This window comes from Elephas maximus, chromosome 3, assembly GCF_024166365.1.
Source record: "Elephas maximus indicus isolate mEleMax1 chromosome 3, mEleMax1 primary haplotype, whole genome shotgun sequence".
NCBI classification, from domain to species: Eukaryota; Metazoa; Chordata; class Mammalia; order Proboscidea; family Elephantidae; genus Elephas; species Elephas maximus.
Window position 1 is genome coordinate 87,774,455 of NC_064821.1, and position 27,536 is coordinate 87,801,990.

General features: G+C 39.0%; 1 protein-coding gene across 1 annotated transcript in view; it reads right to left on the minus strand.

Annotated features, from left to right (window-relative positions):
- Positions 1-27,536, minus strand: part of TESK2 (testis associated actin remodelling kinase 2) — a 161,469-nt gene that overhangs the window by 27,596 nt on the left and 106,337 nt on the right. Inside the window, exon 4 of the mRNA XM_049879125.1 lies at positions 17,374-17,422. Within this exon, the coding sequence (XP_049735082.1) occupies positions 17,374-17,422 (49 nt within the window). The remainder of the gene's footprint in view (positions 1-17,373; positions 17,423-27,536) is intronic.

Here is a 27,536-nt window from a genome sequence, read left to right on the forward strand (position 1 = left end):
CAAGGAGTGGAAGTGCTGGGTGGTATGGCAGTTCTATTTCTAGCTTTTTAAGGAAGCGCCAAATCCATTTCCAAAGTGGTCGCACCATTCTACGTTCCCACCAGCAGTGTAGAAGTGTTCCAGTCTCTCCAAAACCTCTCCAACATTTATTATTTTGTGTTTTTTGGATTAATGCCAGCCTTGTTGGAGTGAGATGGAATCTCATTGTACTTTTGATCTGCATTTCTCTAATAGCTAATGATCGTGAGCATTTCCTTATGTATCTGTTAGCAGCCAGAATGTCTTCTTTAGTGAAGTGCCTGTTCATATCCTTTGCCCATTTTTTAATTGGGTTTTTTGTCTTTTTGTTGTTGAGTTTTTGCAGTATCATGTAGATTTTGGAGATCAGATGCTGATCGGAAATGTCATAGCTAAAAATTTTTTCCCAGTCTGTAGGTAATCTTTTTACTCTTTTGGTGAAGTCTTTGGATGAGCACAGCTCTTTGACTTTTAGGAGCCACGGCACTGGGTTCTGGGTTTTTTTTGTTGTTATCTAATTTCTCTTCTGGTGTTTGTACATTGTTAGTAATGTTTCGTATACTGTTTATGCCATGTATTAGGGCTTCTGGCGTTGTCCCTATTTTTTCTTCCATGATCTTTACCGTTTTAGATTTTATATTTAGGTCTTTGATCCATTTTGAGTTCATTTTTGTGCATGGTGTGAGGTATGGGTTTTGTTTCATTTTTTTGCAGATGGATATCCAGTTATGCCAGCACCATTGTTAAAGAGACTGTCTTTTCCCATTTCACTGATGTTGGGCCATTGTCAAATATTAGCTGCTCATATGTGAATGGATTTATGTCTGGATTCTCAATTCTGTTCCCTTGGTCTGTGTATCTATTGTTGTACCAGTACCAGTCTGTTTTGACTACTGTGGTGGTATCAGGTAGTGTGAGGTCTCCCACTTTGTTCTTCTTTTTCAGTAATGCTTTACTTGCCTGGGGCCTTTTTTCCTTCCATATGAAGTTGGTGATTTGTTTCCCCATCTCTTTAAAAAATGTCGTTGGAATTTGGATCAGAATTGCATTGTATCTACAGATCACTTTGGATAGAACAGACATTTTTACAATGTTGAGTCTTTCTATCCATGAGCAAGGTATGTTTTTCCACTTATGTTGGTCTCTTTTGGTTTCTGGCAGTAGTGTCTTGTAGTTTTCTTTGTACAGGTCTTTTATGTCTCTGCTAAGATTTATCCCTAAGTATTTTATCTTCTTGGGGGCTAATGTAAATGGTATTGATTTGGTGATTTCCTCTTTGATATTCTTTTTGTTGGTGCAGAGGAATCCAACCAATGTTTGTATGTTTATCTTGTATCCTGATACTCTGCTAAGCTCTTCTATTAGTTTCAGGACTTTTCTTGAGGATTCTTCAGGTTTTGCTGTGTATAAGATCATGTCATCTGCAAAAAGAGATACCTTTACTTCTTCTTTGCCAATTTAGACGCCCTTTATTTCTTTATCTAGCCTAATAGCTCCGGCTAAGACCTCCAGCACAATGTTGAGTAAGAGTGGTGGTGATAAAGGGCATGCCTTACGTGTCTTTTTAATGACCTTTTGCTTTCTTCATGTATGATGTCATTTCACAACTCGTCAGGTCTTCAGTCATTAGTGTTCGATGCATCAACTCTCTTCTTGAGATGGCTTCCAAATTCTGGTGGGATATACCTAAGGTCGTATTTTGGCTCTTGTAGGCGTTTTAATTTTCTTCAGCTTCAACTTGAACTTGCATAAGAGCAATTAATGGTCTATTCTGCAGTTGTCCCCTGGCCTTCTTCTGATTGATGATATTGAGCTTCTCCATCATCTCCTTCCACAGATGTAGTTGATTTGATTCTTGTGTATTCCATCTAGGGAGGTCCACAAGTACAGTCGCTGTTTATGTTGTTGGAAAGAGGTATTAGCAATGAAGAAGTTATTGGTCTTGTGAAGTTCTATTATATGATCTCTGGTGATGTTTCTATCACCAAGGCCATATTTTCCAACTACCAATCCTTCTTCTTTGTTTCCAACTTTTGCATTCCAATCACCAGTAATTATTAATGCATCTCGATCGCATGCTTGATCAATTTTAGACTGCAGAAGTTGGTAAAAATCTTCAATTTGGCCTTAGTGGTTGGTGTGTACATTTGAATAATAGTCATAATAACTGGTCTTCCCTGTAGGCATATGGATATTACACAATCACTGACAGCACTGTACTTTAGGATAGATCATGAAATGTTCTTTTTAACAATGAATGTGACATAATTTCTCTTCACTTTGTCATTCCCAGCATAGTAGACCGTATGACTGCCCAATTCAAAACGGCCAATGGTAGTCAATTTCAGCGCATTAATGCCTAGGATATCCATCTTTATGCACTCCATTTCATTTTTTTACAACTTCAAATTTTCCTTGATTCATACTTCATACACTCTACATTCCAATTATTAATGGATATTTGCAGCTGTTCTCATTTTGAGTTTTACCACATACAGTATATGAAGGTCTCAAAAGCTTGACTCCATCCCCGACATTAAGATTGACTCTACTTTGAGGAGGCAGCTCTTTCCCAGTCGCATTCTGAGTGCCTTCCAACCTGAAGGGCTCATTTTATGGCACTACATCAGACAATGTTCTGCTGCTATTCATAAGGTTTTCGCTGGCCAATTTTTTTCAGAGGTAGACTGCCAGGTCCTTCTTCTTAGATTGTCTTAGTCTGGAAGCACCACTGAAACCTGATCACCAAGGGTGACCCTGCTGATATTTGAAATACTGGTGGCAAAGCTTCCAGTATCATGGATACATGTAAGCCACCACAATACGGCAAACTGACAGATGGCTTTTTAAAAGATATTTTTAAAAGACCAATCTAACTAAAAGAGTGATTCATATTGTGAAAGCAGATTACAAAATGTCTAGAATGCTAAATGTTTTTAAATAGAAGCATCACATTATCAAAGCATGTGTGATTGAAACAAAGACAGAGACAGAAAAAACAGCTATAAATTACTGTACAAATCCATGCATGGAATAAGACAGTAGCTGTTGGAATGGAGAAAAAGAAGGGAAATCAGAAAGATGAACACTTCCTGGAAGATGGCGGCATGAGCAGGTCTTAAATCCTAACCCTCCCACGCGAGCACCAAAAGAAGCTACTAGAAATCTGTAATCTCAACTCTGTAAGAACCCTGAAAAGTAAGCAGAGGATTGCACCAACTAACTGCATGCTGAAACACTAAAAAGATGACTTTTAAATAATAGAAAAACTTTTTTTTCTACTGTCTCTGCCCCTCCCCTTCCTGGCATAGGGGCCATGATGGCTGCTGCAGCAGAGGAAGACCACAGCTCACATTATCAGAGAGGGGGCCTGATCTCTGGCTATGGAGTGAGTAGGGCAGACTTTGCAGGAGGACTGTTCAGTGTGTGTTTTCTGATCTGTCTGGGAGCTGCCTGAGGGACTGAAGCCTTGATCTGGCCTGAATCAGAGCTTACACAGGACAGGGGAGTTAGCAGTGAGCAAAGACTGAAGGTTGTGACCACTTGGAAATTTCTTGCAGAATTTTGTGTTTTCAAAAGTACAATGCAGATGGGAGACTTAAGGAAGTCACACACATACTCAGAGCTAACACATTGTAACGTTCCATACATATTTTGTTCAGTTTCAACAAAAAACCACAAGGCATACAAAGAAACTGAAAATGACAGCCCATTTAAAAGAACAAGGTGAATGGAGAGAGATCATCTCTCTGGAAACCCAGATAATGGACAGACTAACCCAGTGCCGTCGAGTGGATTCTGACTCGTAGCGACCCTAGAAGACAGAGGAGAACTGCCCTATAGAGTTTCCAAGGAGTCCCTGGCAGATTCAAACTACTGACCCTTTGGTTAGGAGCCGTGGCACTTAACCACTATGCCACCAGGGTTTCCATGGACAGACTAGAGGACTGTAAAACAACAGTATTAAATATGCTCAAAGAACTAAAGGAAAAAACAAGCAAAGAATGAAAGGAAACCGGGAAAACAGAACATGATCATGCCATCAAGTTGATTCTGACTCATGGTAACCCCATGTGTGTCAGGGCAGAACTGTGCTCAGTGGTGTTTTCAATGGCTTATTTTTCAGGAGTAGATCACCAGGTCTTTCTTCTGATGTACCACTTCATGGACTTAAAGCATCAATCTTTTGGCTAGTAGCTAAGTACATTAACCATTTGCACCACCCAGGGACTCTGATAAAGAGATTGACGCTATTAAAAGGAATTAAACGGAATTATTAAAACTGAAAAATACAATAACTGAAATGAAAAATTCAATGGAATGGCTAAACGCCAGATTTAAACTGGCAGAAGAAAGAGTCAGTGAGCTAGAGGATAAGGCAATTAAAATTATTGAGTCTGATGAGCAAAAAGAGAAAAGGATCAAGAGGACTGCAAAGCCTAAGGGAACTGTGAGATATCATCAAACAAACCAACATATGCATCATGGGAATCCAAGAACAAGAAGAGAGACAGGGAAAGGGACAGAAAGAATATCTGAAGAAATAATGGCAGAAAACTTTTCAAATTTGATGAAGGATATGAATCTACAAATCCAAGAAGCTGAAAAAACTTCAAGTAGGATAAACTCAAAGAGATCCACAATGAGACACATTTTAATCAAACTCTTGAAAACCAAAGATAAAAAGAGAATCCTGAAAGCAGCAAAAAAGGAGAATGTCATATATAAAGGAGCCTCAATAAAACTGAATGCTGATTTCTTCTCAGAAGTTTTGGAAGCCAGAGAGCAGTGAAATGACTTATTTAAAATGCTGACAGAAAAGAACTATCACCCCAAAATTCTACATCCAGAAAAAGTATCTTTCAAGAATAAGGGCAAAATTAAGACATTCATAGATCAACAAAGGCTGAGGGAAATTCTGACTAGACCTGTCCTACAAGAAATGCTAAAGAGAGTTCTTCAGCTAGATCTGAAAGGCACTAAACAATAATGCAAAAATAATATGTAGAGAAGAAAAATCTCCAATAAAGGTAATCTCATGGGCAAATATGAGGGCCAGTTTTATGGTGTTTTTAGTTTATAATTTTAGTAGCCATGCCCTACATGGGTCCAAAACACAAATACACACAGTATAATTATAAATTTACAGTATTGAGCATATACTGTATAAAGATGTAATTTATGATAACAACTACATAAAGGAGTACTTCAATCCACAATCAAGGCCCATGGAAACAGCAGTCAAGAAATCAAACAACACATTGCACTGGGAAAATCTGCTGCAAAAGACCTCTTTAGAGTGTTAAAGAGCGAGGATGTCACTTTGAGAACTAAGGTGCACCTGACCCAAGCCATGGTGTTTTCAACCACTTCATATGCATGTGAAAACTTGACAACGAATAAAGAAGACAAAAGAAGGATTGATGTCATTGAATTATGTGTTGGCAAAGAATGCTGAATATACCACAGACTGCCAGAGAACAAACAAATCTGTCTTGGAAGAAGTACAGCCAGAATGCTCATTAGAAGTGAGGATCAGGAGACTTCGTCTCACATATACTGGACGTGTTATCATGAAAGACCAGTCCCTGAAGAAGGACATCATGCTTGGTAGAAGGTCAGAGAAAAAGAGGAAGACCCTGAACACGATGGATTGACACAGTGGCTACAACAATGGGCTCAAGCATAGCAATGATTGTGAGGATGGCACAGGAACGGGCAGTGCTTCGTTCTATTGTACACAGAGTTGCTATGAGTCAGAACTGACTTAATGGCACCTAACAACAACACATAAAGGGAGGAGGAATAGTAGCATATTTAAAACCATATGAAGTTTTTATATGTTTCTGAAGTGATGTTGTTATCGATTTAAACTACGCTGTTATAAATTTAAGATGATAAATGTAATCCTCACGGTAATCACAAAAAAATACATATATATTATATAATACACACACACAAAAAAAAAAGAGAAGGGAACCAAAGTAGTTTACTACAATAAATAAATAAATAAATAATAAACAAACAAACAAACAAAAATGATGGCACTACTAGAGGAAATGGTGGATGAAAAAGGTATTAGACACACAAAAAATAAATAGAAAAATGGCTGAAGTTGGTCCTTCCTTAACAGTAAAAAAAAAAAACAGTAATTACCATTAATTTAAATGGATTAAGCTCTCCAGTAAAAAGGCAAAGAGTGGCAAAATGGATTAAAAAAATGACCCATTTATACGCTGTCTACAAGAGACACAGCTTAGGCCCAAAGACACGAATTAGGTTGAGAGTGAAAAGATGGAAAAAAAATATTCCACACAAACAGTAACCAAAAGAGAACTGAGGTGGCTATGCTGATATCAAATAAAATAGGCTTTAAGTCAAAATCTGTTTGAAGAAACAGAAATATTACATAATGATACCCACTGCCGTCAAGTCAATTTTGACTCATGGCAACCTAACAGGACAGAGCAGAACTGCCCCACAGGGTTTCCAAGGAGCAGCTGGTGGATTTGAACTGCTGACCTTTTTGGTTAGCAGCCATAGCTCTTAACCACTGTGCCACCAGGGCTTCTATATAATAATAAAAGGGTCAATTTATCAAGAAGATATAACAATTATAAACATATATGGACCTAACATCAGGGTCCAAAAATATATAAAGCAAACACTGACAGAACTGAAGAAACAGTCAGTTCTACAATGATCATTGGAGACTCCAGTACACCAGTTTCAATAATTAACAGAAAATCTAGAAAGGAAATCAGTAAGGAAAGAGAGGACCTGAGCAACATTATAAGGCAACTAGGCCTAACAGACATATATAGAATACTGCACCCAACAACAGTACAATACACATTCTTCTCTAATGTACATGGATCATTCTCCAGGACAAACCATATGCCAGGTCACAAAACAAGTCTCAATAAATTTGAAAAGACTGAAATCATACAAACTATCTTCTCTGACCACAACAGAATGAAAGTAAAAATTTATAACAGAAGGAAAACTGAAAAATACAGAAATATGTGAGATTAAATGACACACTATTAAACAATCAATGGATTACGGAGGAAATCAAGATAAAAATCTGAAAACAGTGCTGAATGAAAATGAAAGCACATATACCAAAACTTATGGGATACAGCAAAGGCAAGGTTCAGAGGGATATTTATAGCAGTAAACACCTCAACTTTAAAAAGAAGAAATATCTCAAGCCAATAACTTAACTTTACAACTTGAGGAACCAGAAAAACAAAAGCAAGCATCAGAAAGGAAATAAATAAAATAGACAAACAACAGAAATAATCAACGAAACCAGACTTGAAAGTAGGGACTCAAACAGACGTTCACTGCAGCATCATTCACAATCGTCAAAAGGTGGAAACAACCCAAGTGTCCATCAGGAGCTAAATGGATGAAAAAAAAAAAAAGAAATGTGGTATATACATACAATGGAATATTATTCAGCTATAAAGAGAAATGATGAAGTTCTGATACATGCTACCACTAAATGGATGAACACTGAAAACATTACGCTGAGTGAAATAAGCTGGAGACAAAAGGACATATATTATCCCACTTACATGAAATACCTAGAATAGGCAAATGCATAGAGGTGAAAGTTTTTTAGTAGTTACCAGGGACAGGTGGGTAGGGGAAATGGGAATCCATTGCTTCAAGGATATCGAGTTTCTGTTAAGGGTAATGAAAAAACTTAGAAATGGATAGTGGTGATGGTTGCACAACATTGTGAACATAATTTATGTGACTGAATTAAACATGTAAAAATGGCTGAAATGGTAAATGTTTTGTTACATATATTTTACTGCAATAAAATGAAAATTAATAAAAAGAAAGACATAACAAAGAAGAAAATAGGATTGGGGACAGATGAAATTCAAAAGATGATGGTAAAGTCAAAACTAACCCCACATTTTTTATATGGAGGAACAGGGTTCTAACAAAAGAAAAGATAAGGTTGGAAATGGGGACCAGTTTTAGGGGGTAACCCAGTTGTATTTGAAATAATAGCAAAACAATTGAGTGGAAAATGGGAAGTGACAGAAAAAAAGAGTAAGAACCAGAATGAGTAACAGCCAATAATATAGAGAGATCTGAGAATTAATAGCATAAGGTAACAGCTGGATATTAAAAAAAAAAAAAAGTTTCTAAGGAAGAACATGGGAAGACGTTTCTCACTACCCCAGCCACTGAACATTGAGTTTATGAAAGCGCACTGCAGTGGATTAAAGATGGTCATGAAGAAATGGAATCTAATTCTTCTTCCCATAAATCAGAGCTAGTCTTAGTGACTTGCTTGACTAATAGAATACTGCTTAAGTGACATTCTGGAACTTTCGAAGCTAGGCCATATGAAGCCTTACAGCTTCCACTTGGGTGGCTTATAATACCTGCCAGTAACTGTGTAAACAGTCTAATTATCCTGAGATCACCATGCTGTGAGAAGCCCAAACCACATGCGGATGACCTAGAGATTGAGACACCGTGTGGAGAACAAGAGGGGCCAAGGAGCGCCAAGGCACCAGACATGTGAATGAAGAACCCATTTTGAAAGAGGTAGATCCTCCAGCTGCCCAGTCACCCCAACTGACACTTATGCATCAGAGAGACCCAGCAAAACCCTTCCCAAATTCCTGACCCACAAAATCACAAACAAAATAAAATGGGTGTTTTAAGCAACTATATTTTGAGGTAGTTCATTACAAAAGTATGGATAACAAGAACAGGGTTCTTATTCATCCTGATAAGCCCAAAGGCCAGGAGAGGGCCTAGCAGGTTCACTCAAAGTTAAATACATATGCAAAATGGATCTCTCTCTTCCCTCATAATTTCTAATTCACATCTTTGCCATTTCCTTCACCCTCACCAGTCATTTGTTGGAACCTCTAGAATGTCTTAACTATCAAGTAGTAGTAATAGCTTCCCCTAAGCCACTTCATGGAGTCCCTGGGTGGAGCATACAGTTATGCACTAGACTAGTAGCAGGCTGACAGTTCAAATCCACCCTGAAGCACCTAAGAAGACAGGTCTGGTAATCTAATTCCAAAAGGTCACAGCCTTGAAAACCCTAAGGAGCAAGTTCTACTCTGCACACATGGGGTCACCATGAGTCAGAATCAACTCCGTGGCAACTAACAATAATAACAATAAAAGCCACTCCACACTATTATAAGATCTTGAGAAATAGTATAAACTGAGAAGAACACATACTTTTGTGGTTACGAGGGGGGGAGGGAGGGAGGGTGGGAGAGGGTTTTTTATTGATTAATCAGTAGATAAGAAATGCTTTAGGTGAAGGGAAAGACAACACTCAATACATGGAAGGTCAGCTCAATTGGACTGGACCAAAAGCAAAGAAGTTTCCGGGATAAAATGAATGCTTAAGGGCGGGGGTCTGGGGAACATGGTTTGAGGGGACTTCTAAGTCAATTGGCAAAATAATTCTATTATGAAATCATTCTGCATCCCACTTTGAAATGTGGCGTCTGGGGTCTTAAATGCTAACAAGCGGCCATCTAAGATGCATCCATTGGTCTCAACCCACCTGGAGCAAAGGAAAATGAAGAACACCAAGGTCACACGACAACTAGGAGCCCAAGAGACAGAAAGGGCCACATGAACCAGAGAACTACATTATCCTGAGACCAGAAGAACTAGTTGGTGCCCGGCCACAATCGATGACTGCCCTGACAGGGAGCACAGCAGAGGAACCCTGAGGGAGCAGGAGATCAGTGGGATACAGACCCCAAATTCTCATAAAAAGACCAAACTTAATGGTCTGACTGAGAATAGAGGAATCCTGGTGGCCACGGTCCCCAGACCTTCTGTTGGCACAGGACAGGAACCATCCCCGAAGACAACTCATCAGACATGAAAGGGACTGGTCAGTGGGTGGGAAAGAGATGCTGATGAAGAGTGAGCTAATTATATCAGGTGGACACTTGAGATTGTGTTGGCAACTCTTGTCTGGAGGGGGGATGGGAGGATAGCGAGAGAGAGAAGCCGGCAAAATTGTCACGAAAGGAGAGACTGAAAGGGCTGACTCAAGAAGGGGAGAGCAAGTGGGAGTAGGTAGTGAGATGTATGTAAACTTATATGTGACAGACTGATTGGATTTGTAAACGTTCACTTGAAGCTTAATAAAAGTTAATAATAAAAAAAAAAAAAAATGGTACAAAAAAAAAAAAAAAGCCACTCCAAACATGAAAGATAGGTATGGCTCTGCCCCCGTAGTTAGCCCACGGCTGGTACCAGACAACTTCCCGTCTGAGTCAAGGTAGATAAGGCCAGACGAATACTCTGTATGGGCCACACGAAACAAGAAAAGCAGGTGCAGCTAATAGCAATATTACAACACATCCAAGAAACTGAAATCAGGGTCTGTGTGCTCATTTTTATAAATAAGGCATGAGTTTGGTCAATGAACCCACAGTTTTCTTTCGTTGTAAGCTCTCTGATTATATAAGGCTTCTTATAAGTTTGATAAAACCAACTCAGAAATGACACATATCAACTCACATAAACAGGAAGCTTCCAAAATACCTATAATGAAGAAAGAAGGTATATGGTGGGGGTAAGAATGGGGAGTGAGATGAGGATAAGAGCTATGTGTATAAAAAAACTCTGCAGCAGTCTGCAGGGCTGGTCCATTTCCTCATGAGCTAAGAGCTTTTCTTTCAGTACCACGTGTCTGCCTGCCTGTCATAAACTCAATGCTCAGCTGGAATAGTGAGAAATGTCTTCCCATGTTCTTCCTTAGAAACTTTTTTTTTTAATATCCAGCTGTTACCTTATGCTGTTAATTCTCAGATCTCTCTATATTACTGGCTATTACTCATTCTGGTTCTTATTCTTTTTTTCTGTCACTTGCCATTTTCCACTCAATTGTTTTGCTATTATTTCAAATACAACTGGGTTACCCCCTAAAACTGGTCCCCATTTCCAACCTTATCTTTTCTTTTGTTAGAACCCTGTTCTCCATATAAAAAATGTGGGGTTAGTTTTGACTCTACTAAAGGTAAGCTTTGCTATAAAGAAAATTATCTCACCAGGCCAAGGAATATTCTGCAATTGCTGTGCAAAAAGGACAATTGCTGTGGACAAAAATGAAGAAAAATTTCCCCTGGAATAAAATGCAAGGAGATCCCAAAATGTCCTACCTACCAAGCAATTCATCTGCTGACTCTTTTGGCCAGAGAGTATAGTCACTTGAGACTCCTGCCCCACAACTCCATGCTCTACCCATTCTCTAAATTCCCAGTCTTGTAGGCACTGAGAGGTTCTGCACAAAGAGGTCCCCCAAACTGTAAGGATAGCTCCCTCTTTGCACCTTTCTTAAGCTTAAAAAGAAAAGGGTTATGAGATGATGCATAGTCTGTCTAAAAGCATCCTTCTCTGTTCTTTCTCCTTCTCTACTCTACTCCTCCACCTCCATCTTGGCTGTGGAAGAGAAAATATAGAGCATGTAAGTTGATGGCAGCTCTTTTTTAATAATGACAGCCAGCCTTAGGATGAAGCTGACAATATAAAGACAGAGCAAAGAGATGGAAGGGGGGGGGGCCTCTGGATAACATCTATTTAGCTGCTGAATTAAACCAACCCTTAACCTAATAAATTGCTAGAATTCTAGTTTTATGAGTTACTTTGTTCTTTAAGGCCATTTAACTATTTTCTATTACTTGCACCCAAACATATTTTATATACATCCAATAACGAAGAAAAATATTTTCCAAATAATCTGAAGTTAGTCAGAACTGGATTCTACAAATACTGCATGTGCTACACATATAAGACCCTCTGCATTGCGGGGAATACCACATTGAATTAAGGGCAGCATATTGTAATGGCAAGAGTGTAGGTTTTGCAGTCAGATGAACTTGAATCTACTTTGGGAAAGTCATTTAATTTCTCTAAGTCTTAGTTTTCTTGTCTATAAAAAGGAGGAAATAGGGCCTATCCTACAGAGCTATGAGAATTATAGCTAACATAAAGCACTAAAACGCCCATCACTAGGCCCACCAAAACCAAAACCAAACTCATTGCTGTTGAGTGGATTCCAACTCACAGAGACCCTGTAGGACAGAGAAGAACTACCATATGGGGTTTCCAAGGCTATAAAATTTTATGGAAACTGACTGCCATATCTTTCTCCATGCAGCGGCTGGTGGGATTAAGCAGCCGACCTTTTGGTTAGAGGCCGAGCACTTAACCACTGCACTACGAGGGCTCCTCACTTCCCTAATACTCATGAGTAAATGAAAGACAAGGTCAGGTCTTATCTTCTGAGTCAAAGACATAATTATGGAACACTGCTACCTAATAAATATGGACTTTTAATTCAACTCATTTCACTTAAATGGTTCCATCTGATTTCTTACCAAACTGCTTTCACTTTAACAAAGCTCATTTGCTTAAAAACTTAGAAGTCTATCCTTACTATAAACAAAAAAACACCAAAATTGTCTTTTTTGTTTGTTTGTTTATAGTAGGTGGCTAAAAATAAAACCTAAGTGTTGGACTGTTTAAAGTTCAATTAATGTCTGCACTTACAATGAAGATTCATGGAAGTAGTTTCAAGCCCAGAAAAGTACAGATCACTACTGTATATAAGAAATAGTCTTCTTAATCATGTCACTACTTTATGTATTAACAAGAGCTTGCTTATCTGCCGTAATTACTGACAAATAAATTAGAAGAGAAATGAGGAATGCTGCTTACATTAGTGTAGAGAGCACACATTCCACCAATCAAGAAATATTTACTGAATGTCATCCAAATTGCAAGCTTGTACTAGGTGTTACCAATAATTTATTTTTATCATCCTTAGCGAAACCAATAGCTGTGCTGCGAAGTCAAATTATAAGGCAATTAACGCTAGAAATCTCCAGAGACCTGTGAAATCATGGCCTTTGCCGATCCCTTCTCAAAATAGCCAAAAGCATTTGGATCTTTCAGTTTCATAGCCATTAGCCTAAAAACGTCATAACAAAAATTATTAATTCATAAGCCATGTAAATATCTCATTAATGATACAGGAAAGACTGGCACTGCATACTCTTTAGCATAGTACACACCGTATGTTATATATAAACAAGCTAATAATCAACAGAAAATATTATTTAAGTACAATATGGGCAACATGTTCCATAATGATCATTCATTTCTGCCATTCCCGCTACATCCTACTATTAAATTTGTGACATGATCACAGATTTTAAAGTATGTTCTCCCCAATAAAACCAACACATAAGTCCTTCCAATAAACTCACATTTCAGAGAACAACCATAAAAACAGGGAACACAACACTTTCACGCTTATTAGTGTCAGAACTCTGGCTAATAGAAAGCTTGAGAGGGAGAAATTCTTGCCTTTGAGGAATTCATAGAGTCATTTCTGAGAAAAGAAATACACAGAAAATGTTTTGTGATCTGGGGTACTGACTATGGGTGTGTTCATTCGTAAAAATTTAGTGAGCTATACACTTTTCTATGTGTACTTGTTCTGTTACATAATACTTAAAAAGATTTTTTTTTTTAATTTTAATGACACCAACACCAGTGTACCAAATAAAAATAACTAATTACCAAAAGAAAAATACTAGTTCAAAGGAAGGGCTAAACACTGCTAATAATAAAACCTGTAATAGTTAACATGTATTAAGCAATCTTGGCTTAAAGCAGAGAATACCAGAAAGATATTTACTTGTGTTTTATCGACTATGCAAAGGCATTCAACTGTGTGGATCATGACGAATTATGGTTAAAACTATGAAGAATGGGAAATCCAGACACTTAATTGTGCTCATGAGGAGCTTGTACATAGACCAAGAGGCAGACATTCAAACAGAACAAGGGGATACTGCGTGGTTTAAAATCAGGAAAGGTGTGCATCCGGGTTGTATCCTTTCATCATATTTATTCAATCTGTAAAATGGCCAAATAATCCAAGAAGCTGGTCTATATGAAGAAGAATGGGGCATCAGGATTGGAGGAAGATTCATTAACAACCTGTGATATGCAGATGACACAACCTTGCTTGCTGAAAGTGAAGAGGACTTAAAGCACTTACTTATGAAGATCAAAGACTACAGCTTTCAGTATGGATTGCACCTCAACATAGAGAAAACAAAAATCCTCACAACTGGACCAATGAGCAACATCATGATAAATGGAGAAAATACTGAAGTTGTCAAAAATTTTATTTTACTTGGATCCACAATCCACGCCCATGGAAACGCAGTCAAGAAATCAAACCATGTATTTCATTGGGCAAAGCTGTTGCAAAAGACCTCTTGAAAGTGTTGAAAAGCAAAGATGTCACTTTGAGGACTAAGGTTCCCCTGATCCACGGTATTTTCAATTGCCTCATATGCATATGAAAGCTGGACAACAAATTAAGAAGACTGAAGAACTGATGTCTTTGAATTATGATGTTGGTGAAGAATACTGAATATACCATGGACTGCCAGAAGAACGAACAAAGATGTCTTGAAGAAGTACAGCCAGAGTGCTCCTTAGTAGCAAGGATGGCCAGACTTTGTCTCACATACTTTGTACATGTTATCAGGAGGCACCAGCCTCTAGAGAAGGACACCATGCTTGGTAGAGGGTCAGCGAAAATAAGGAAGATCCTCAATGAGATGGACTGACACAGTGGCTGCAACAATGAGCTCAAACATAGCAACAACTGTGAGGATGGCACAGGACCAGGCAGTGTTCCATTCTGCTGTACCTAGGGTCACTATGAGTCAGAACCAACTCAATGGCACCTAACAGCAACACTAAGCAATTACTATACACTAGACACTGTACTACGCATTTTACATTTCATCCTCACAACATCCTTGTTAGGTCACCAACTATATTAGCAGCAGCATTTGCCACAATTGATCACTCCCTCCTCCTTGAAACTCCTCCCTTTCCATTCCAGGCCAACGTACTCTCTTGTTTTTTTTTCCCATCCTACTAACTTCTCCTTTTCAGTCTGCCCTTCTCCTCAGACTTTCAACATTGTGATGCCCCAGGCTCAGCTCCTAGCAGCCTTCTTCCATACTCCCTTGGAGTGATATTACCCAGGTTCATGCCTTTAAATACCATACCATTTATGTGCTGATGCATACCAAGTTTCCATCTCGCCTATAGTCTGGTATACTCTACTCAGCATCTTCATTTGCATGTCTACCACAAAACTCAAACACCAAAACTAAACCTCCGATCTCCACCTTCTAAACATTCTCTTCCTCATAACAATGTATTTAATCTTTACAACCCTGGGGTGAGTATATTATTATTTTTATTTTACAGATGAAAACAGTAAGCCACAGAGAAATTAAAATCTCACTATTCTGCCTTCTTAGGCCTTTCATAAAAAGTGTACATAGCAACATACATTCCACATTCTAGTATTTCAGTGACTGAAAAAAGAGACAGAGAATGAGGTACACGGGACCCTCCTTCCTAAGATTTAAGGACCAATACCAGACACTAAGCCAGCAGGAAACTCATACTTTTGCAAATTCTGCTGAACAACTTTCCTTCCTAAGTTTCTTCACATTTTGGTATTTACTTCTCAAGGAGGGATGTAAAAACATTCTAGAAAACAGATTCTCAACTCCAGATGTTCATTAGAATAATCCAGGAATCTTAAGAATACAGATGAACCCTATTTGGACCTACTAAATTTAGGGGAAGGTTCCAGAAATCTGCATTTCTAAGAAGCACCCAAGCAAATTCTGAAGTTGATAATTTGATGCCTGAATTTGGGAAACCTCTGTTCTAGAAAGTCTCTCTGGTCCTCAGAGGATGAGTAATGACTATCACATATTAATCTGCCTAGCAGAGGCTGAAAATGAAATACTGGGGATGTAAACTGATTCCATTGAGTGATAAGACCAATCAGGAAATAGAGTAGTGACTGTGATTTTAGATCAGGACACAAAGCACTTCCAGGTGGTCCAGGAATTTGTTACCATGAGAAAGTTTGCAGCTGCGGTATGATTGATTACTGATTGATTACTTTTGTGTGGTCTTTCTAGCCATGGTCTTGTGACTACCACCTAGGTGACTGGGTTGGGCTGTGCAAATAAGATAACTGCAGCCCACCAAGAGGACTGGTCAGTTTTGCCTTAAAAGAGAGCCAATTCCGGAGCAGAGAGGAGCCCACCACCACCAAGGTAGGAGAGATCAGCAGAGACCTGGCAGCAGTTGATGGTGCAGTGGGCTTCCCTGCTCACTGAGAGAGGAAACTGAGTGCGTTTGGGCAGAAACTGAGGGCCAGGGAGAGGCATGCCTGCAAGCACAGCTGAGGAGAGGCTAACCTGATGGAGGAACTATATACTGAGTATTCTTGAGCCTGAATTGTAACTGTTACTTCCCTAATAAACCCCATAACTGAGTACGGTCTATGAGTTCTGTGTGGCCACTGCAATGAATTATCAAACCTAGCAGAGTGCTGTGGGAGGGAGGGACAGGTAGTGTCAGAACTGGTAGAGATCGTGGAGAGAGGAAGTGTGTCTGACCTTCACCTCATAGGAATCAGCCTTGGGCTATTGATCTTGGTTCTCCTTCCCTCTAGTGGAGCTGGAGGTCAAATACCACCCCCAAGCTGTTCTTACAGCAGCCAAGTGAGGCCATCCTCCGGCTACGGAGGGTGTCATCCAGGCAGCAAGAACCAATACGCTTGAGGCTTATTGTTATGGACTGAATTATGTCCCCCCCCCCCACCCCCGCCAATATACATTGTAAATCCGAACCTCTATGCCTATGGTTATAATCCAATTTGGGAATGGGCTGTCTTTGTTATGTTAATGAGACAGGATTAGTGTAGGGTGTATCTTGAGTCAATCTCTTTTGAGACATAAAAGAGATTAAACAAGCAAGCAAAAAGAGATATGGGGTAAGAGAGATGGCAAGATACATGGAGGTCTCTAAGGAACCAGGAAGCAGAAGCTGAAAGGACAAGGACCTTCCTCCAGAGCCAAGAGAAAGCCTTCCCCTAGAGCCGGTGCTCTGAATTTGGACTTCTAGTCCCCTAAACTGTGAGAAAAAAAATTTGTTTGTTAAAGCCATCCACTTCAGGTATTTCTGTTACAGCAGCACTAGACAACCAAGACATTCATATTGTCAGAGTATTCACCAGGTATTATGAGGGAACTTAAGGGTTTTAAGAGATGTGGCCATTGTACCCCAGCAACAAGGCACTGTTAATATTGCCACTTTTGCATAAACACAAATGCACATACATTTTGTTTATATATGCAAGTATAATTACTATAGTACCATAAGTGCTGAAACTAAGGCAAAGAAGTCACTTCAACATGCTTATTGAATTCTTACCTCTGTAAGTGCATGCAACTGTCCTTGATGTACACATACACCCATGAACCTATGAAAACAAAACAGATTTTTTTTTTTTAAACAAAAAGAAAGGACAGGACATAAATGCCATCTAGAGAAACTAGTTCAGTTATACATGCATGAGAAACATGCCAATACCTGTGAAGGCCCCTGGGTTCCTGTACAACCCTATAAACCTCTCAATCTTTCCATTCCATGCTAGACTGGTGAATTTCTAAGTTTACCATGGAACAACTCGTGGAAAGACCTCGTGGTAAAAGCGATGGTGGAAAAGGGAGGGCAATAAACCTTAAAGACTGCATGGTAAAATGGAAAAAGTACCAAATTGGAAATAAGGAAACTTGGTTTCAACTCTGACACTACCTGACTACGTGCTCATTTAAAAAAAAAAAAAATCACTCACCTTTGGGGCTTAGTTTCTGTCATGGATTGAATCCCCCCAAAAATATGTGTCAACTTGGTTAGGCCATGATTCCCAGTATTCTGTGGTTGTCCTCCATTTTGTGATTATAATTTTATGCTAAAGAGAATTAGGGTGGGATTGTAATACCACCCTTACTCAGGTCACCTCCCTGATCCAATGTAAAGGGAGTTTCCCTGGGGTGAGGCCTGCACCACTTTTTATCTCTCAAGAGACAAAAGGAAAGGGAAGCAAGCAGAGAGTTGGGGACCTCATACCACCAAGAAAGAAGTACCTGGAGCAGAGCTCATCCTTTAGACCCACGGTTCCTGCACAGACAAGCTCCTAGACCAGGGGAAAATGGACATTAAAGACCTTCCTCCAGAGCCAACAGAGAGAGAAAGCTTTCCCCTGGAGTTGATGCCCTGAATTTGGACTTTTAGCCTACTTTACTGTGAGAAAATAAACTTCTCTTTGTTAAAGCCATCCACTTGTGGTATTTCTGTTATTGCAGCACTAGATGACTAAGACAGTTTCCTTACCCACAAAGTAGGTAGACTGAACTACTCAATCTCAAAGTCTGTAACTTACAAACAACAAACTGGAAAAATTGCTGGTATGACAAAAGACTAACTTCTTATATTAATATAGAAAATTAATATAGAAAATATAGAAAAAACTCTTCCAGATGTATAACTTTAAAAAAGATAAACCATCCAATAGAAAAATGAGCAAAAGTACACATATTGTTTACAGAAAAATGTGTCTAATAAATATATCAAAATGTTCTTAATTCATTCAATTAAAACAAGGAGATACCACTTTTTAATCTAAACATTAAGAAGACTGGTAATAGTGTTGTTCAGAAGGTGAGAAAACAGAAACTTACCCTGTTGACTTCTTAGCACAATTCTTTGACATGGTAATTGATCATATCTAGCAAAAACTTTAATCAACTCAATTTCATTTCTGGGAATTCATCTTACAAATATACTCAATTCAGGTGAGCAAAAATAGATGCAAAAGGACAACTACTTCAACAATGTATATTAACCTAAATATCCATTAAGGGTTTCATTTTACTTGGATCCACAATAAACACCCATGGACGCAGCAGTCAAGAAATCAAAAGATGCCTTGCATTGGGCAAATCCACTGCAAAGGACCTCTTTAAAGTGTTGAAAAGCAAAGATGTCACCTTGAGGACTAGGTGTGCCTGACCCAAACCATGGTATTTTCAATCGCATCATATGCATGTGAAAGCTGGATAATGAATAAGGAAGACCAAAGAAGACTTGACACCTTTGAATTGTTGGTGAAGAATACTGAATATACCACAGACTGCCAAAAGAATGAACAAATCTGTCCTGGAAGAAGTACAACCAGAATGCTCCCTAGAAGCAAGGATGGCGAGACTGCATCTTACATAATTTGGAACATGTTATGAGGAGGGAGCAGTCCCTAGAGATGGACATCAAGCTTGGTAAAATACTGGGTCAGCAGAAAAGAGGAAGACCCTCAACAAGATGCATTGACACAGTGGCTGCCAACAATGGGCTCAAGCATAACAACAATTATAAGGATGGCACAGGACTGGGCAGTGTTTTGTTCTGTGGTACCTAGAGCTGCTATGAGTTGGAACTGACTAGATGGCACCTAACAACAACTCCTCAACAAAACACTAAAAAAAAAAACACTAGTTAAATATTAATGATACATTCATATACTGTGCAATGGTTATGAGCTCAGCTGCTAACCGAAAGGTCAGCAGTTCCAATCCATCGGCCACTCCTTGAAAACCCTATGGTGCAGTTCTACTGTGTCCTATAGGGTCGCTACGAGTCGAAATTGACTCAACGGCAAAAGGATTGTTTTGGAATGCTATATAGTCATTAAAAAGTATGAAGCAGGTCTTTATGTACTGATATAAGCAGATGCCCAAAATATACAGTTAAATGAGAAATAATCAAACTGCAAAACAATATAGCATGGTTTCATTTATGTAAAAAATGTATATTAATAGAAAATGTCTAGAAGTATTAGTAATTAGTACTGAGGGGGTAGTGAGTCATTTTTTTAGTTTATATGCTTCTGTTAATATTTGAAGTTTTTTTTTCCAACCAATAGGTCATATTTATATGTAAAAGTAATTGAAAAATAAAAACTATAAATTAATGAATGTGACTGATGGTTATCATCAAGTGGGAATAGGAAGATAAATGTCACAAAGCCAGTGACAACAGGGGCTTGGGTTGCCAAGAACGAAGCCTCATTTACCATAGCCAAGTCCCAAGTAAGTTGTAATTTGGAAGGGCAAAGAAAAGGGAAAAGACTGGCTACTAGCAAAGGCACAAGGCACAGCAGCAACTGTGCTGGGAGAACCATAGTTCCATAAGACAGAATCCATGTCATATACCCCACCTGACAGTACTTAACAAATAGTATGCATGTTCAATAAATGATGCTGAATTAAAAAGAACTGAATGTGGAAGGATGCTTGGCTGCCTGTAATATCACAGCAGAGTTTTTAAGACAAGCTACTTCGACCAAAAATGCTAATGTGGAAATTTCAGTGTTCCTCCAATGAGTAGTTTGTTAACTGCTGGTTTTCTGTAAGTTTATCCAGTGACTAGATGGGAAGTTGAGAAAGGAAAGAACCTGAGGAAAGATCTAGGTAATACTGAAAATAGGCTCTCATGTCTAGGTGAAACTAACTTCTGCCTAGAGAAGAGAAGTAAAATAGAGAGTAAGTTAAAAGGGCTCTGAAGTTAGAGGGTGTGAGTTCACATCCCAATTCTACTCTTTATTAGTGGAACATTATGTCTAGATAATAGGATCTACAACATTAGATTGTTGGAAGGACTGAAGGAAATAATGAATGTAAAGCGCATAGTATAGTACCTGGTACACAGTAAGAGTTCAAAATTAAACATAAGCAATTATAATTATTATTGGCAGTAACTCTGAAGTGGGCCAGGTAAGAATCAAATCCTGTCACAGATGGCTGGACAGAAGATGATTCCAACATGCTCAATCTCCTCTCCATTCCCCAACCCTTGCTTACTACTTGTTTTATAAAAGTGAGACATCTGACTTCATTTATCTGTCAATTTCTTCACTACGTAACTCATTATCTAATATGGAAGAGAATGTGTAGGGGTAATGTGAGGCAGGTAAAACTCTAACAAATAATGAACATATACAACACAGAGGGCTGGAGGAGTGAATGCTAAAGCTGTTTCTGGGCAACAAGGCACAATGTGTATAAGCTATCTAGATACAGTATCTTGCAATTTCAATCAATGTCACAAACTTCGATTGGGAAAAAGAGAGGAAGTTGCCCTGAAGCAGATAATCAATCTGGGTGGGTTACATCTGTACAGTATCTTTAGGTCAGTCTTCTCTAAGCATTTTCAAAACTCCCCAGTAAGGTCTTAAAAGCTTACAAGAGGCCATTTAATATACATCAATTAGTCCCAATTCACTTGGAGCAAAGGAGAATGAAGAACACCAAAGACACAAGGAAAATATTAGCCCAAGAGACAAAAGGGCCACAATAAACCAGAGACTCCATTAGCGTGAGACCAGAAGAACTAGATGGTGCCCGGCTACCACCAATGACCCTCCTGACAGGGAACACAACAGAGTCCCTGACAGAGTGGGAGAAAAGTGTGGAGCAAAACTCAAATTCACGTGTAAAAAAAAAAACAGATTAATTGGCTGACAGATACTAGAGGAATCCCCGAAGCTATGGCCCCTGGGCACTCTGTTAACCCAGAACTAAAACCATTCCCAAAGCCTACTCTTCAGACAAAGATTAGACATACTATAAAACAAAAAATACTCGTGAGGAGTATGCTTCTTAGTTCAATCAGATACACGAGACCAAATGGGCGGCACTGGTCCAGAGGCAGGATGAGAAGGCAGTAAGTGATAGGAATGCGTTGAATGGACACAGGAACCCAGGGTGGAAAGGGGGAGTGTGCTGTCATATTGTTGGGATTTCAACTAATGTTGCAAAACAATATGTGTATAATATTTTTGTAGGAGAAATTAACTTGAGCTGTAAACTTTCACCTCCAGCGCAATTACAAAAAAAAAAAAAAAATTGGAATTAAGAGGGTCAGTACGCTATTCATTCACTAAATAATTATTTATTAAGTGGCTATTATATGCAAGGCCTTGAAGACACAGCAGTGAATAAAACAAAGCCGCTGCCCTCATAGAACTTCCTTTCTAGAGGTCATTCTTTTGGAAGGAGATTGTAATAAAAAGATTAAGTGGGTATGTTACAGAATATGGTTGAACTCTATGCACAAACTGCTGTTTCTAGTCACCCTTTTACAGAAAGGATGCTTCTTTGAGATTAAATGGTATCCCAGCCTAGGAATAACTCTATTCCCACTATACAACCACAGCAAAAAGAAGTAAAGAAAAATATAAGCTACATTTCCCCCTTCATTAAGACTTCCTGAACTATGATGGAGCACCATGAGGATTGGCAAATGATGGCCCTCTAACGGTTTTTATAAACGGTTTCCTGACCCTTGCACTAGACCATACAGTCCCCTCCTGGGGACCTTAAGCAAGTTGCCTAAATCTTTATAAATTTCAATTTCCTCATCTGCAAAAAAGGACATAAAAATAGCACTATATTGAAGACTGGTAGTATAGTGGTTAAGTGCTATGGCTGCTAACGAAAGGGTCGGCAGTTGTTAGGAGGATTAAACTGGATGATTCAGATACAATGCTTAGCATAGTGTCTAGCACGTGCTCAAATAAAGGTTGGTGGTTTTAACTTCATTATTAACAATACTAAATTATGCCATCCTTTACATGGCTATCAGAGTTACCTTTCCAAAACACAAAGTATGTCATTTCCTTTTTCATAACCCCTCAATGTCTCCTTTCTCCCTACAAAATAATGCCAAAATTCCTTACATCATTTAAAACTCTATGACCTACTTCAACTTACCTTTGGAACCTCATATTTTCTAATGAGCGTTATTCTTCACCCATCTTTCCTCCTCCGCTGGCTCTATCCTCCTAGCCTACAAATATCCTTAAACTTCTCCCGTTCTGAAAAATTCTTCTCTCACCCCCTCCGTAAATAATGACCCCATTTTCATTAGTGACCAAATCTTAATAGGTTACATAGACTATCTCCAGATTTCTTTAACCTTCACTCATTCCTAAACTCTTTATAATCTGCCTTCTTACACATCACTCTCATAATTTTCCTCACTGTGAAAAAAGATTCAGAATTTTTTTTATCTCCGCATTTCTAGTACCTAGTATAGTGCTTGGCACACAGTAAGCAAGCTCTCAGTAAAGATTTGCAGAATGGCATGAATGATTTTTAAGAGCTGGTAACATGGTTCAAGCCCCTTCCCGAGTTGGGATACTTCACTTACTAGAAATCATCCTTTCAGGATCAGCTAAAATTTCACCTTCTCTATAATGTTCTCCTAGATGCCGTTAATGCATCTTGATTGAGAAATTGTAAATCAAGATGCATTGATAATTGCTGATGATTGGAATGCGAAAGTTGGAAACAAAGAAGAAAGACCCGTAGTGGGAAAACATGGCGTTGGTGATACAAACTACTCCAGAGATTACATGATGGAATTTTGCAAAACCAACAACTTATTCATTGCAAATACCTTTTTCAACACCATAAATGGCAACTATACACATAGACCGCACTGGACAGAAAACAAAGGGATCAAATCGACTACATCTGTGAAAAGAGACTATGGAAAAGCTCAATATCATCAGTCAGAACAAGGCTAGGGATCAACTGCAGAACAGACCATTGATTGCTCATATGCAAGCTCAAGTAGAAGCAGAAGAAAATTAAAATAAGTCTGTGAGAGCCAAAGTATGAACTTGAATATATCCCACCTGAATTTGGAGACCATCTCAAGAACAGATTTGACCAAAGACCAGATGAGGTGTGGGATGACATCAAAGACATCATACATGAAGAAAGCAAACAGTCATTAAAAAAACATGAAAGAAAGAAAAGATCAAAATGGATGTCAGAAGAGACTCCAAAGCTTTTTCTTGAACATACAGTAGCTAAACCAAAAGGATGACATGATGAAGTAAAAAATGTGAACAGAAGATTTCAAATGATGGTTCAAGAGGACAAAGTATTATAATAAAATGTGCATAGGCCTGGAGTTAGAAAACCAAAAACGAAGAACGTACTCGGTATTTCTCAGGCTGAAAGAACTGAAGAAAAAATTTAAGCCTCAAGTTGCAATTTTGAAGGATTCTATGGGCAAAATACTAAACAACACAGAAAGGATCAAAAGAAGATGGAAGGAATACAGTCACTGTACCAAAAAGAAATGGTTGACATTCAACCACTTCATGAGGTACCATATGATCAAGAACCAATGGTACTGAAGGAAGAGGTCCAACCTGCACTGAAGGCATTGGCGAAAAACAAGGGTATAGAAATTGACAGACTACCAACTGAGATGTTTCAAGAAACAGATGCAGCGCTGGAGGTGCTCGATTATCTATGTCAGTTACCCGGCCAAGCAGCTGAAAGAGATCTGTATTTGTGCCCATTCCAAAGAAAGGTGATCCAACAGAATGCAGAAATCCTCAAACAATATCATTAATATCACACACACATAAAATTTTGCTAAAGATCATTCAAAAATGGTTGTGGCAGTACACTGACAGGGAACTGCCAGAAAGTAAAGCCAGAGTCAGAAGAGATTGTGCAATGAAGGATACCACCACTGATATCAGATGGATCTTGGGTGAAAGCAGAGAATACTAGAAAGATGTTTACCTGTGTTTTATGACTATGTAAAGGCATTCGACTGTGTAGATCATAACAAATTATGTATAACATTGCAAAGAATGGGAATTCCAGAACACTTACTTGTGCTCATCAGGAACCTGTACACAGACCGAGAGGCACAGAAAAATGGGATTCTGCATGATTTCAATGAAATTGATGCCTCTGAATTACAGTGTTGGTGAAAAATATTGAATATACCATGGGCTGCCAGAAGAATGAACAAGTCTGTCCTGGAAGAAGTACAGCCAGAATGCTCCTTGGAAGGGAGAATGGCAAAACTTCATCTCACTTGCTTTGGATATGTTATCAGGAGGGACCAGTCCCCGAGAATATCATACTTGGTAAGACAGAAGGTGTGATAATTAATGTTGTTTATCAACTTGCCTAGGCCATGATTCTTAGTGATTTGGCAGCTATAATGCAGTCTGGCAGTTGTATAATGATGTAATCACTCTCCATGTTGAGATCTGATGTAATGAGATCACCTCCAAGATGGGATCTGCTGTGAATAGCCAGTCTGTTGAAAGGGAGTTTCCTAAGGCATATGGCTTGCATTCAATATAGGTGAACTTCCTGGCAAGGCTCGTGGGCTTTTGCTCACTCTGGATCCTGCAGCTCTTTCCTGTTCATCTGACCTCCAGTTCTTGGAACTTGAGCTAGTAGCTTACCTGCTGTCTTGCCTGCCAATCTTGGGATTTGTTGGTCTCCGCGGCCCGTGATGGAATATCAATTGAGATGTTTCAACAAACAGATGCAGCGCTGGAGGTGCTCACTTGTCTATGCCAAGAAATATGGAAGACAGCTTCCTGGCCAACTGACTGGAAGAGATTCATATTTATGCCTATTCCCAAGAAAGGTGATCCAACCGAATGTGGAAATTATAGAACAATATCATTAATATCACACACAAGCAAAATTTTGCTGAAGATCATTCCAAAACGGCTGCAGCAGTATATCAACAGGGAACTGCCAGAAATTCAAGCCAGTTTCAGAACAGGACGTGGAACCAGGGATATCATTGCTGATGTCAGATGGATCCTGGCTGAAAGCAGAGAATACCAGAAGGATGTTTACCTGTGTTTTATTGACTATGCAAAGGCATTCGAATGTGTGGATCATAACAAACTATGGATAACATTGCGAAGAATGGGAATTCCAGAACACTTAATTGTGCTCATGAGGAAACTTTACATAGATCAAGAGGCAGTTGTTCAGACAGAACAAAGGGATACTGATTGGTTTAAAGTCAGGAAAGGTGTGCGTCAGGGTTGTATTCTTTCACCATACCTATACAATCTGTATGCTGAGCAAATAATCCGAGAAGCTGGACTATATGAAGAAGAATGGGGCATCAGGATTGGAGGAAGATTCATTAATAACCTGCGTTATGCAGATGACACAACTTTGCTTGCTGAAAGTGAAGAGGACTTGAAGCACTTCCTAATGAAGATCAAAGACCACAGCCTTCAATATGGCTTGCACCTCAACATAAAGAAAACAAAAATCCTCACAACTGGACCAATGAGCAACATCATGATAAACAGAGAAAAGACTGAAGTTGTCAAGGATTTCATTTTACTTGGATCCACAATCAACAGCCATGGAAGCAGCAGTCAAGAAATCAAGATGCATTGCATTGGGCAAATCTGCTGCAAAGGACCTCTTCAAAGTGTTGAAGACCAAAGATATCACCCTGAAGACTAAGGTGCGCCTGACTCAAGCCATGGTATTTTCAATCACATCATATGCATGTGAAAGCTGGACAATGAATACAGAAGACCGAAGAAGAGTTGGCCCCTTTGAATTGTGGTGTTGGTGAAGAATATTGAATATACCATGGACTGCCAAAAGAACGAACAAATCTGTCTTGGGAGAAGTGCAGCCAGAGTGCTCCTTAGAGGCAAGGATGGCGAGACTGCGTCTTACATACTTTGGACATGTTGTCAGCAGGGATCAGTCTCTGGAGAAGGACATCATGCTTGGCAGAGTACAGGGTCAGCGGAAAAGAGGAAGACCCTCAACGAGGTGGACTGACACAGTGGCTGCAACAATGACCTCAAGCATAACAATGGTTGTAAGGATGGTGAGGGACTGGGCAGTGTTTCGTTCAGTTGTGCATAGGGTCGCTATGAGTCGGAACTGACTCGACGGCACCTAACAACAACAACAACCGCATGAGCCATTTCCTTGATATAAATCTCTCTGTCTATATATATTATATTTATACACTTTACTGGTGTTTCTTCTCTAGAAATCCCAGCATAAGATATAGGGTCAGTGAAAAAGACGAAGACGCCCAATAAGATGGATTGACACAGGGGCTGCAACAATGGGCTCAAGCATAGCATCGGGCAGTGTTTCATTCTGTTGTACATACAGTCACTAGGAGTTGGGACCCACTTGATGGCACTTAAGAACAAGATGCCCTCAGTTAGAATTAATGCCTTCTCTCTCTCCCTCCACCTCTCTCCCTCCTATAGTAGTACTAGCACTTTTCACCTTCCTTTGAATGGCTGCTGATTAGGATTAACTAAAAAGGTCCTGGGTTAGGAGTCAGATTGCTTGGATTTGAATCCTAGCTCTGCCACTTACCGATGATCTCTCTGTATTTCAATTTCTTCACATCAAATGGAAATATTAATACTACCTAACCCATATGGTTATTATGAAGATTAAATGAGATAACTTAGGCTCCTGAAACATAAGCAGTAGAAAGTGTTAGCTATTATTATTGTTATTAAATGTAAGCTATTACTATTTTTAACATTTCTGACTCACTCCCCAGATCTGGTCTCACTTGTTCCTATAAAGTGTTTGACATACAATGTTTTGCACATAAGATGCTAAACAAACATTTATTGGATAAGGAAACAATAAACACCAAATGAATTCACAATGTAAACTCATCTTATAACAAAG